General features: G+C 46.1%; 1 protein-coding gene across 1 annotated transcript in view; it reads right to left on the bottom strand.

Annotated features, from left to right (window-relative positions):
* Positions 1–8,648: 8,648 nt before the first annotated feature.
* Positions 8,649–12,781, bottom strand: part of TMEM86A (transmembrane protein 86A) — a 49,339-nt gene continuing 45,206 nt past the window's right edge. Inside the window, exon 3 of the mRNA XM_059826116.1 lies at positions 8,649–9,076. Coding sequence (XP_059682099.1) covers positions 8,649–9,076 — 428 coding nt within the window. The remainder of the gene's footprint in view (positions 9,077–12,781) is intronic.

The raw sequence follows: 12,781 nt of genomic DNA, 5'->3' as shown, positions 1-12,781 counted from the left end.
TATAATTTTCCTTAGGCTGGGAGGTGGCAGGTTGCAGAGAACGTAAAGCCTGTTAGATGCAAAGTGAGTTATTTGGAAGAGTGATGAACTGAACAAGGGGAAATGAGAAAGGAAATGAACAGTTCAAATTTAGGGAGTTCTCATTTTCAGTGAAAACTGTGACCAGACAACTTTTTCCTTTATACAGTGGAAAGCTTTATAAAGCTTTTTAGCCAGAACTTTGTGAGACTTGCACTCAAAACATAGGGTTGGTTGCAGTAATTATGGCACTTACTCCCTTTTTTTTTTTCCTTAAGAAAAAGGTAATAAAGCCTCCTGGACACAGTGACAGAAAGTTTGCAGAAGTCAAAAACGCAAGATGTAATTAGTGCAACTAGCTCTGCCTGGTCCAACATGCAGAACAGCATTGCTGTGTAGTTTGTCTTTGTGTGGCTCAAAATGCAACTGCCCTTGGCTTCTGTAATGGTCGGTTAAACCGGGTGGTAGAGTGGGGCTTCTGCTCCGCAGGGATGCCTCTGATGTTTCCGTCTTCCTTCCCTCTAAGTGGTTTTGGACAGCAGGGTGCATGTTAAAGGTGACAGTTCTAATACCATCTGCTGATGTATCTTAATGGTAATAAAAGGAGCCAAAGACTGTAGTTCTCTCTTCTATATATAAGTTTGCTTCCGTACTGATCAATGAGAATCCCGATTCTGAGCTTAAGAGGAGACTTGGGTTCTGTCTCCATGTCCCCTGATAGCCCAGCAGGACCTCCACGATGATCTAGGCTTTGTTATGTCAGATTGTATATAAATATAGAGTAAGCCATAAATCTGAAGTAGTTAAATCCTTGCAATACCAAGAAAGTAAATACAGTCTGCAGCTTTGCAAATGAGGGAGTCACGTTGGATAAGAGCTGGCTTTAGAACTTGAGATCCAGAAGGGTCCAGGAACTCTACTGCTGGTGGCCAAGACTAGATAAGGAACTACCGAATATCTGAACCATTGAAGGATCAACAGATTGACAGATAGATAAATGTGCATATATCTACACTGGTGCCAGTTCTTCTAACTAGAGTGAATTCTTCCAGGAGCCAGTTGTGGAATAAAAGCAGAGCAGTGGCCAGCTACAGGCACACTCTCAGTCTGAGAATATTTTGCCACCTTTGCTCCATCTGGAGCTAGGAAGGAGGTATAAGGAAACAGGATGCTCCTCCCAGCAGGCCTCCATGTTTTTGCAAGGAATTGTAAAAGACCAAATTAAAGAAAGAGGAGAGAAGTATCTGCTTTTGCCTGCCGTTAACCCCTTTAGGCTGCTTTGAAAAGAATTTGGTAGTATTTCTGCCTGGTACTGATTCATTCTCACCTCAGGAACCACTCCACTTCCGAAGGGGGGAGTATGAAGGAGGCTCTGTTAAGCCTGTGAGCAGATCCACTTAATGGACTGGGAGCAGTTACGCACTCTGTGTTTCTATGCTATAAATCCTTGACACCTGTTCCACTGGTGACAGATGGGCTGGTTCGGGATTAATGAAACCAAATACTTGTGCCACTAAATCAAACAGCTGAAGAAACTGGCATCAGATCCCCAACCAGAGAAAAATGTCCATACTACCCTACTTTTTCCTCCTGGAAATTTTGCCGGGGCAGCAGGGGGGAAGAGACACTTGGCCGTTTGTCTGGGATTTCTGGGCAGTGAGCAGCCTTCCCAGAGCAATCCTTTGCAGCAAGCTGCCTTCTCCCTGGAAGTGTGGACAAATGGCCATTGTACGTGGGACTGGCTGTAGCAGCAAGGGCTGAGGATACTTCCAGGCACTGCATCCCAGGATGTGTTATAACACGGGCCAAGTGCCATCGTTGCGGTGGTGCCTGGTCGGTTTGTGTTGGATGTGCTCTGTGGGTGCACGTGGCTGTGTTTCAGGGTTTCCCAGACAGGAATACTGTAGCAGCCGGCTGTGACAGTGTTAGTTGGCTTCAGTGGGGTGCTGGGTGGCTCCAGGGCAGAGCCACACAACTGATGGGTGTAACAGTGGCACAAAACTGCCTGCCACAGAGGTTCAGCTGGCTACCTACTCCATGCTGAAACCGTCACAGAAACAGAAAATGGGCAAGGAGACATTGTATCTGCACAGTAAAAATACCCAGTAAATTAATATTTTTAATTGCTGTTACACACAGAAGAAATGAGAAAAAAAATACATTCCAAACATAGAATTAAAATAGTAAAATCAGCATAAAAATGTGTTAAGAAAAGATCCCAGAAAAAGTGGCCATACTGCATGTGGTGACCTTTACAATCATGGTAAAGGAAGTAAGTGCTAGAAACTTTCAGACATGGCAAAATGCTCGACTCCCCAGGGGAGAGCAGCTGCTTCGGTCACATCTTTCAGTGCACTCTGCCTGGAATGCGTGGGAGAGGGGCTGGAGCGAGAGGCTTGCATGGGTACAAGACATGGAGATTAGTGTTCAGGACAGACCAGCCACTCTGCGGCCTCAGCCAGGCAGAACTACCGCTTACCCAAAGGCATTTGCTTTTTTATTCCTTTTTATTTTGTTTTCTAGTTTTTGGAGTTTTATTTAACAAAGTGTCAGGCTCTGCTGACCTGTCCCTGTCAGCACCGTAGGCTTGGAGCAAGCCTCCCCAGGTGAATTGGGAGCAAGGCCTGGTCCAGCAGGAACCTGCACAAGCAAGGTCTAGATACCTGTGTTTGTACTGATTCAGCACCGTCGCCCAACGGGCTGGCTTTGGTTTCTTGCTTTTTATCTGTCAGGAAAAGGTTTATTTTATTTCCTGATGTTCTCTGTGTCTTTTGACTGATCCAAATTGGCCCAGTCGTGCTCCCGCTGCAGTCTCGGTGGCTCAGCCCCTGCATCCCTCTTACATGAGACTGGCCTTGTGCTTCAGCCTCACTGCTGAGCCGTCACACCACTCCAATAGCTCGTCCTACAGCAGCGTAGTGTCACCACAGAAACAATACAAGCCACAGAAGTTTTGGCATTCCTGCCAACTGGCCACCTTTTTTCATTTGTAGTCTATCTAGAGTTGTATATTTTTATTCTTTACAATAAGAGCAAAAATAAAATAACATTAAGAAAATTTCCTCCAAACTAAGAAAACTAAACCCCATCAAACATTTTAAAGAAACCATAAAAATTTGCATTGTGTTTGCTTCTGAGTTCATATTAAGATAAGATTTTACTGCAGCTGCTTCAAAATTATGGTCCATTTCACATGTACACAGTTCACATTCCTTGGTGCGTAATTCCTTGCCTTCTTTTATGTTTGTACAGCAGCTAGTGCTACCAGAACTAAGTAGTTTCTAGCTGTGGTCCAGATTTGAAATCAGTGAACAGTGACATTTTTTACTAGTCAAGAACATGGTGATGGTTTAGAGTTGTATTTCTAGATCAACTTTTGTTCTGGGCCCTAGGACTTGTGGTACAAGCACTTCCTTCGCTACAGAAGCTGCTATTTCTTTGATTCAGGTGAAAAGGAAGTAATTCAAGAAGGATGTGCCAACCTTATTGATTCCATCAAGGCCTTCCCTCTCTGCTGATTTTAAAGCCAGTAAAACTTACAATCACAGAAATTAAACATCCCTTTGCAAGTTGTCCCATGAAACCTAGCTGACCTTCTGCAGAATGAAGGTTGAACAGAATAACTTCATTTTCTTTTCCAGTCTTTTCAACAGCCATAGCAGACTGTGACAGCACTGTGTTTTGGCTGGATTAGATTTATTCTAGCTAACAGTCAGGGATAAGACCAGACTGCAAAATTTGGATGCAAGGTTCACGTCTAAGAATTTGGTTGAGGCTTTTAGAAGAACTAAAAACCATTTGCAAAACTGAAATTAGAGTTCAGACTTTTAAGCTAAACCCTTCTTAGAGTTCAAGTGCAGCTGAGCCCATCCTGTTAACCAGTATGAATATTTTGCATTTACTTTCCATCTGGTGCAAACTGAAAAGGCAGTCACACATTCCATGCTTTAAGAGAAGTCGTGCAGATCCCTAAAAGCATTTTTAACACTAAGGTAGGGTAATACTTGGGACTTACATAGCACTTTACATCTTCAAAGTGCTGTATGAGCATTAATCCTCACAGCATCCTTGTGAGGTAGGTAAGTGCTAATATCCCCATTTTAGAAATGGGGTGAGGTCCTGGTCCCCTGCTGTTGTCACCTGGCATAGCACTGGCCCTCATACACTTGTGCCTTTTTATACCAGATGAGGACCTGGCCCCAGAAAATTTAAGTGACTTACCCAAGGCCACAAAAGGAGCAAGCATGGATAAAAGGCAGGCGAAGTACCCAGGGGACTTCTGTCATGAGAAGTTGGCAACTTCCCATCCTCTTCCAAGAATGCAGTTATGATGCCTCTGCTTAAAAGAGCCCCTCTCTGTATCCAGAAACCAAGCAAAGAGAAAGAGGCACCTGCCACTGAGCTTTACAGTTGCTGTTTGCTTTGATCTGCTTCTTCCAGAACAGCTCCCAAAATTACCATGATAGCAAGCTGAAAACATACAGGTGTTAGTGTCAAACTATGGGACCAGAAAACTTTGAAGAGCCACTACAAAATTCTGCAAAGTTTGTCCTGGGAACTTTATATACTTGTGTAAAAATATATCCATTACTTCCACTGATTACAACATGAAACCTTCAGCAATCTACTTACTTAGAAGCCATGTTAGAGTAATTCTTAAACCAATCAGTCTTCCAGTTGCCTGCGTATGGAGGAGTAAGAAGCCAGGTATTAAGCACGAATACAATTTTCTTGGTAGAGTAGGAGCAAAGCTGTTAAAATCCTCTGGCTTTGTTCTTCTCAACCTGCCATTTCTACAGCAGCTTCGCCCTGCTGACATCAGCATGACTGGCACAGCCCAGAAGCATTACTAGCATTTAAAAAGCAGTTGCAATTAGCATTGCTTTGACTTCACTGGGAGTTCTGTGTGAGAAGGATCTAGCTACAGAAAGAAATATGAGGCTGAAATAAGTGTGCTGTATCTTTTATATGTCCAAATAAGGAGCCAAAGGATCTCTAAGAGGGTGATAACTACAGAAAGGGAAGAGAGCAAAAGTAATCGGACGATGTGTGTAACCTCAAGTGACCATAGGCAGGACTTGCAGAGGGGTGTTTGAATACAGCAGTGTGGAAAGAAAGCCTCTGTACCGAGCAAGCAAAGGAGCTGATGCTGCTGGGGCCCACACGTGCTACACCACTGGGGTGCTTCATTCCCTCTGTAATGTCCCTGGGCCAAAGACTGGGTGCTTCTCAAAGACTGTACCCCTGAAAAGGAGAAGAATGGATGAAACCTCGAGTTTTACAGTGCAAAGAGGCAACAGGAAAGTCTCCACAAAGGCAGTGCCACAGGCAGTCACGGCATTCCCACTTCTTGTTTGCTCCCTTTCAAAGTGATGATTGCCCTCGCTGGGGTTGAGGGAACAGTTTTAATCCCAAGAAAAGGTATTTAACAGACTGTCAGCAACTGCTTAGTGTTTCTTCGGGTTTATGAAGCTCAGAATTGTGTCAAATCAGTGTCCACAGCAGCTGGTCTCTTCCCAGCAGGAAAGAGGCTCCAGGAAAATGGTCTCATTCAAGTAATATAGATTAAAAGGAGGAATGCAGAGCAGGAAAGAGCTTTTGAAGATTGCGAGCCTTCGCTGGCGAACCTCTGAGCCAGCCAGGACTCTCCCTGACTTTGTATGCTGAGGGTTCTGCCTCGTGTTCCTGGGAAGGCTGAAGCCACTGCAGCACTGGGATGGAGACAGTGTGGCTGGGCAGGATGTGTCCCAGCCAGCCCGCTCCAGGTGAGGGGACAGCGAGGGAACAACAGCCCACTTGGGCTGCACATGTTTCTGCTGTCCCAGCTAGAGCCACCCAGAGACCTCTGCCACCAGCAACTGCACCTCTGATGGCCAGCGGAGAGAAGATGGCAGGCCTCCTAATAACACTTAAAAGATCCTTTTCTGCAAATATCCAGTAGCTGATGGTGGAGCAAGATAACAAAAAGCAAGCCACGATGAAAAAGCACACAGAAAAGCAACTCGGCCATCTTCAGGAAATTGCAGACTACTCATTTCTGGAGGGAAGGAAGAGATAATCAAAATTCTAACTTTTAAATAAAGGTTCCTTTATCACACACACATTTTCCTCAAAGCAAAGGGAAGCTCAGAGTGTGGGGGGCTCCTCTGAAGAACTGCCAGCTAAGGACTGAGTGTGCTGGACTGACCCATGACAAGGAGCTGTAAATCAGACTGAAATGTGCAGTCTGCTGGCATGCTGGGAGGACAGTGGGGTTCACCCCAAATGCTTAGATTTCCTCTTAGCTGGGTCAGTCTGTTGCAGGAAGAGATTTGCAAGGAGTCAAACTGAGTAACAGCAGGTGACATCCGCAGAGAGCTACACTGCAGGGTTCAAGCTGCGGCCAGGAGATAAGCAATGCTGATGAATGAAGATGTTTTCTGGCACTAAATTCCCTTAGCAGTTTATTCCAGACAGGCCCCGGTGTGCCATTGAATGAATACTGACAATATTACACAACAGCATTAAAGGGAAGAGATTACACGGGGCTGTGCTATTTACAATGCTTTCCCTCTCAATAATGCAGCTGACCTTTCTGATCTCTGTCTGAAAAGCAGCAGATGACTCCACAGGGTCAGGATGGTTAACCTAGATTTTTGTAATACTGTCTGCATTTGCACTAGTGCACCCACCCAGTCCTACCACACGAGGCTGGGGAGGAGCAGGAGACCCACTCGGCATCTCTCAGCAAGGGAGAAGCTAGCAGGGTTGGTAGGGTTACCTCAGCTGCCCCCTGACCCTGCCCCACTCCTCGCAAAGAGGAATTCCTTCTCTGCCAACTGTGCCAGGGACTCGGTGCCAGGCTTTCGCCTGGAATGGTCTGGGCACGCTAGGTATGGAGACCATGGTGATTTTCAGCCCACAAGGCTGGTCTGGAGGGCTGCTCCTCCTGTTCTCTCTGCCCGTGTCAGCATGTGCAAGAGGCTGTTGGGGTATGCATGGATTTGAGTCGTGCAGTCTGTTTTGGTTGTCCCTGCTTGGCTGCAGGTTTGAAGAGGTGCAGAAAACCTCAGCAAGCTTCCTCTGCACACCTGAGTGCACTCATGTCTTAAAACAAGCCATTGGGGGAGCATCTCAGCCCATGGGAGCCACCCTAGGATGGACAGAAGGAAAAAGCACATTCAAGATGATAGTTTCAAACAGAAAAAGAGCTTGCTGTTAGATATCCTAAATAAGAGGAAAAAATACACGTATGATCACAGATGAACTTGGATGAAAAATCAGGGCAATCTCTTCCTATATCTTTTTAAGAGTGTCTGAAGTCAGAAGTAATCTTGTTTCAGCAGACTGGCAGACAAACCAACCAAAGAATCTGGATCAGAATTAAACAGGCTTTCCCAGCCCTGATGGCTCTCACATTCTCACTGCATCCGTGTGCCCAATGTGCGAGAAGGAAGTGGCAGGCACTTCGAACACACAGGACGGTGCTTTTCAGGAAGCTCTGCTGAAAAGGGCCTTTCCAAAAACAAGTGGTGCAAAGCTGATCATTTACCACCAGCTGGCAAAACACAACAACAATCTACATTCAAAATCAGGGCCCTGACCATGGGAAAAGCTCACACGAAGATTCGAGACATCCTGCAAGCAGCAATACTATAAAGCTTAATGAGTATATGGAATATTATTTGTTAGGATGCCGGGGAAGAAAGGCATAAAGGTTAGATTCCTGTCTGCCGTACTAAGGACAATTAGGACATACGTTAGTAAGACATGCTCAAAGTCCTGCTGTAAAAATCAAAGTTCCTCGCGTGCCCATTACATCTCAGCTGTCACTGGTGACTGCAGACACCGTGTAACTGCGCACGCATGGTGGGCGAGAACGCACTGGCTCGGCTACCTAGGTGTCCCTGAAATCCCACCAAACTCCTAGGTTCTGCCACACACGGCAACGCTGACAGGCACCTACAGATCTGTCTTGGAGCAGTGATCGGCCACGATCAAAGCACACAGCACTGCGTGTCAGCGCACCTCTTGCTCTGTGCTCCCTGTTTGGTGTTTTGCTTTCATTCTGGTTCTGCTGGGGGCTGCCCCACATGCTGTCATTGACTCCAAAGCTCAGCCCTCAGCTGGATACACTGTTTTTACTCTACCTCCAGGCTTCCTTTCAGCAGAGGCAATAGCTCCAGTTTGTGTACTGGGTTTGTAATGCACAAAAAGAGACAAACATTGGTTAAATTCATTTTTACCTATGACTTTAGCAGAGATCTGTGCCTGGCTGCCTAGTATTGAATGCAAGTCTTGTAGCACAGTGCATGGCCAAACCTCCTTTCCATCAGCCCTCCTCTTCCCAGACATTCAGCATCAGTTTCAAGACTAACAAGTAAAATGCAGTAGTACAGCACTTCCAAGGAGGAAAAGTTGAATGGGTAGCTACTGCAGGGACCATCTAAGCTTTCAGTGTGGAGTCCACATCAGAAGTAAGCTGTATTCAGAGAAAGCCATTGAAAAAAAAAGCCCCAAAAGTAATGCTTCAAAGAAGCAAAATCAACATCACCAATGTGCCTAGAGAAATGGAGATCTCTCTCAGGGGTGAATGCAGCTACAGCACCTGAGATACAACCCACGTTGTTCACAGACTATTGGCACTCCACCTAGCTCCTCTTTCTGAAGTCCTCTTCATCTCTGGTCTCTACAGCTGACAGTGCAATAAGCATTTGGGCTGCGTAGTAAGTAGCCATGATGATGAAGCGCGAGTAGGGCACAGGAAAACAGAACTTGTTAAGTGCAATGGTCAGATCCGACACCATGAACAGCATCGCGCCGATGCAGGCCGAGAGCTTGGTCCACGTCCAAAGGTCATTGCACAGCTGCATGCCGGCGACCGCTCGCCAGCCCATGAAGCCAATCAAGGCGATGTAGACAGCTACCAGGTAGGTGAATGGGCCTGAGAGGTAGGAGTACAGGAAGGCATAACAGGAACTGGAAACAAGGCCCATCAACAAGCCGGCTTTGAGGTCCAAAGGCTTCATGCCGAAGGCTGAAGAGTACAGGATGTGTGTGATGGCGAACATCAGCAGACCTGGAAAGAGGTATTGACATAGCAAGTGTGACTTTTCATTAATGACTGGCAGTTGGTAGCAGAAGAAAACGTGGCTATATGGGGTTTTAAATACACCGCAACAAGCACAGGCTTGGATGTCCTTGCAATGTTACAACACTTAACGTTTTAAGTGGGAACCATACTGACCATTTGGGACCATTTTAATATAAAAATCTGTGCATAGGAGATCACCCTTAGCACCAAGCTCCCACCCTAAGAAAAAACCCCAGCGCATCTACAACTGCAGCCAAGTACAACTCTGTTGTGGTGCAAGCCTTTTTGCTGAGAGGCCAGGTGAACTAAGCTGCTGCAGAAGGAACAAAGCTTGTTTTTCAGGTGGTTACTCCTCCCCTGCTTTGGATGGAAGGGTGGGGGCAAGGCAGACCAAAGATCATCGCCCCTAACTATCCAAAGGGTTTTGCTCCTAGGTCACGTGTGGAACAGGAAGGCTGGAATCAGAGCAGTGTAGGAACAAAATGTGAAAAAAGATACCGATCCCTCTGAACCAAGACACAAAGCCTGACCGTATTTAGCCAGAAACCCAAAGGCACTCAGGGACTAAATCTGGCATCTACTCCATCTCTGCCTATAGCTAGGAGAAACCTAAGCTGGAAAGAAGCAGCTGGCATATTTCAGGGACTGCACCAATGTGATCTGCCAACAATTTTATGTCTATTTGCAAGATTCAGATGATCCTTAGCTGGAATCAATCAGTGAAAATAAAATGCCGGCTTTCCTTTGAAGTGCAACACCCCTGAGAAATGCCAGATGTGGGTGTTGGAAGGCACTACCCATATGTTATTCACTTGCCACTAATCCATTTGACAAAAAAAGTCACAAAGCGTTGGTACAGCTGCTGACTACTAGCTGTCATGCCAATTGTAGATAATGGGCCCCAAACCGAGTCCCGGTCCTCTGGTTCCCAGACCCACACGTGGTGCAGCTGCAGGCTGTCCCACTTTATCCTGGCAGAGTTACTAGAGTAGCTGGAAGTTTTCATGCAGCCCTAAAGCATGAAATGGAGAAAAGGATCTGGGAAGCTGAGTCCTCCAGCAGGACACTTGTTTACATTTAAAGCATGATGCTGTGGTGTAAAGGGCAGTCACTAAATCCTGCTGCTGGCAGACATTTCTTCATCCTAATACTTTTGTGTTGAGGCAGCTCAAAGAAGGGGAAGTGTCTCCCTGCCTTTGAGGAGGACCAGATCGGACACCCACAGAAACCTCAGCCACAGTAGGATGAGAGAGGAACCCGCAGGAGGGAGGGGGCTGGTGGGGATCTGGTCTACAAGGTGAGACTGGAGAAAATGGACAGTATGAAGGGGAAGGAAGAGAAGGGCAAAGGAGGGCAACAAGAAGTTGGTATTTCACAGAGCTATTGCACGTCATGGGCAAAGCACAGAGGAAACCAAGGAGGGATTTAGGACAAGAGCTGTTTATAGTGTTACAGTGCAGGAAAGGTTAGAGCCCTGGGGGCAGTAAGAAGGAGGTTACTTCGCCCTAGCAGTGAGGAGTGGTTTTGCCTTCAGTGGCATTACATGGAGAATTCTGGGATGGGGAACTGAAGAATATGTTGTCCTTCATGCAGGCAGCTGGCAACGAGGAGGAGGAGGAGGAAGAGGACAGGATGTGGCAGCCAAGCAGAAGCCCAGAAAGGCAGGAGGAGTTTTGTGATACATGGTGAGGCTGGTCACAAACAAGAGAGTCAGCTCCCAGGTTTGCTCATTCAACAGCCACAAATCAAGCCAGGAACTGGGGAAACCTGTGACGGCTGCACAGGGAGGTGGGTGCATTTCTTTTGCATTTCTCAGCCTTTGGCTTGGCCCTCCCAACCACATCAGGCTGATCATCCCTTCTCCTCTCTGTCCGCTTCCTTCCCCCTCCCTGCCCCTGGAGTTTCCCCTCAGGCTGGCAGTAAGTCCTTTTTCTTAGTCCCTACCTTCTTCACCAAATGCATAAATTGTTTCTAAGTGCCTGCTATCAAAGGAGGTGTACGTTAACACTGTAAAGTATCTTCTACATGCCGTCAGACACTAGTCAGAAAATAGCATGTTATTAGTGGACTGAAACAGCAAAAACGAAAAAAAGTCAAGTGTGCCAGGAGTAGGTTCCCAGGCTCTCACTTCCCTATAAAGTAATGAACAAATATCCTTTTATAAACTTATTGTCTCAAAAGCTATTCAAATCAGCCTAGTTCCCAACCCTTTTTTTTCAGCCTGAAAGCCGTAGAAATTGAACAGAAAGTACATTTTTATCTAGTATTTCCTCTTATTCTTGTGAAATTTCAAACTCCCACAAATGATGATGTCAAAAGATTGAATATTGTCAGTTGTCAACAACAGCAGCCTGCTGAGGTTTAAATAGGAGAAAATACATTTTGCAGGAGAGGTGAAGGATGAAGTGGGGTGGTGCGCTTTATCTGCTAACAGCTGAAACGCAGATGTTAGCACTTCACTACAGAAGACGGTAGCTCGGATTAGCACGGACTGAGGGATGCAGGAGACAGCCAGGATGAAGGCTGAGATTTTCAAAATGCTCTAAGAGAGCTTTTCTTCTCCTTAAGAAGAAAAATGTGTCTAAACCCACAAAGCAACACTTCTCAGTTGTGAGACTAGGGTCGAAAATCCAACTTATTTGCTGATTAAAACACATTAACCAGATACTGAATTGCCGTGACTAGTTGACCTTCCTCTAGCGCTAAACTGGAGAGGGAACTCAGAGAGGTCCTAGCTACGTGGGAATGGAGAAGCTCAGAACAGTCCATGTACAAAAACAGTCATGGTAAGAATCAGGCCTTGAATGTTTTCCAAGCCACAGCTCAAGGAGCAACTCCAGGAGGCAAAACCGAAGCACAAGCAGTCAGGCTGAGGCGACTTGCACTAAGCCGGGTACCCCTGTTAGGAGGAGACCCGTCGGTGGGAATGCCAACACTCCCCCCAGAGGGGATGGCACCCCAAGAGAAGGCTGGAGCTCCTCAGCAACATGTCCAAGGTTCAGCCAGATGGATCTAATCCTCAGAGCCTAATCTAAACCCCACCAAAATCAGTAAAAATTTTTACATGAACTTTTAATGAGATTGGGATAAGCCCTTGGGAAGCAGGATTAAAACCAGATTCAGAGCAGTTGGCCTTTCATATCTGGCATTTCACACACTTCCCTCTCATAAAGAGTGAGCTTGTGGGAATCCCAGAATAAAACTAAATACTGACCTCATGAGAAGGGGAAAAAAAAAGCCTTTGACTTTCAGAGCTGACAGCAGCACAAGTCAGAAAAGTTCCCTCATCTCATCACATTTTCCAGTGGGACAGTCACAGCAGTCAGTTAATAGTGGGTGTTATGTGAGATCCCTGTGCTGGTTAAATTAACTTCAGAAAACCCACCAGTCAGTTCAGTGAAGGACTCAACTGCTGCTGATTTCTTGTGACAGTCCAAGGCCAAGGAGAGTGTTGCTGCAGGCAGGTTCAACGTGGCTTTAAATGATTAATCTAAATCGTTATGTTCTAGTCTGCAAACTAGCAAAATAAAACAAGCTTGTTTTGCTCTGAGATGTGGAGCCTTCGGTAGAGAAGACAGGCCATTGTGGTAAGGTTTGTCCTTGATTCCCCATCATTTACATGTCTTGCAAAACAGACATGTCTTGTACAACAGGCTGCATGATTCATACTGATGAACCCGCAAGTAGGAC

The sequence above is a fragment of the Gavia stellata genome, chromosome 17 (genome assembly GCF_030936135.1).
Source record: "Gavia stellata isolate bGavSte3 chromosome 17, bGavSte3.hap2, whole genome shotgun sequence".
In the NCBI taxonomy this organism is placed as follows: domain Eukaryota; kingdom Metazoa; phylum Chordata; class Aves; order Gaviiformes; family Gaviidae; genus Gavia; species Gavia stellata.
The sequence above is the reverse complement of the archived record's forward strand: the minus strand, read 5'-3'. Positions and strand labels throughout refer to the sequence as shown.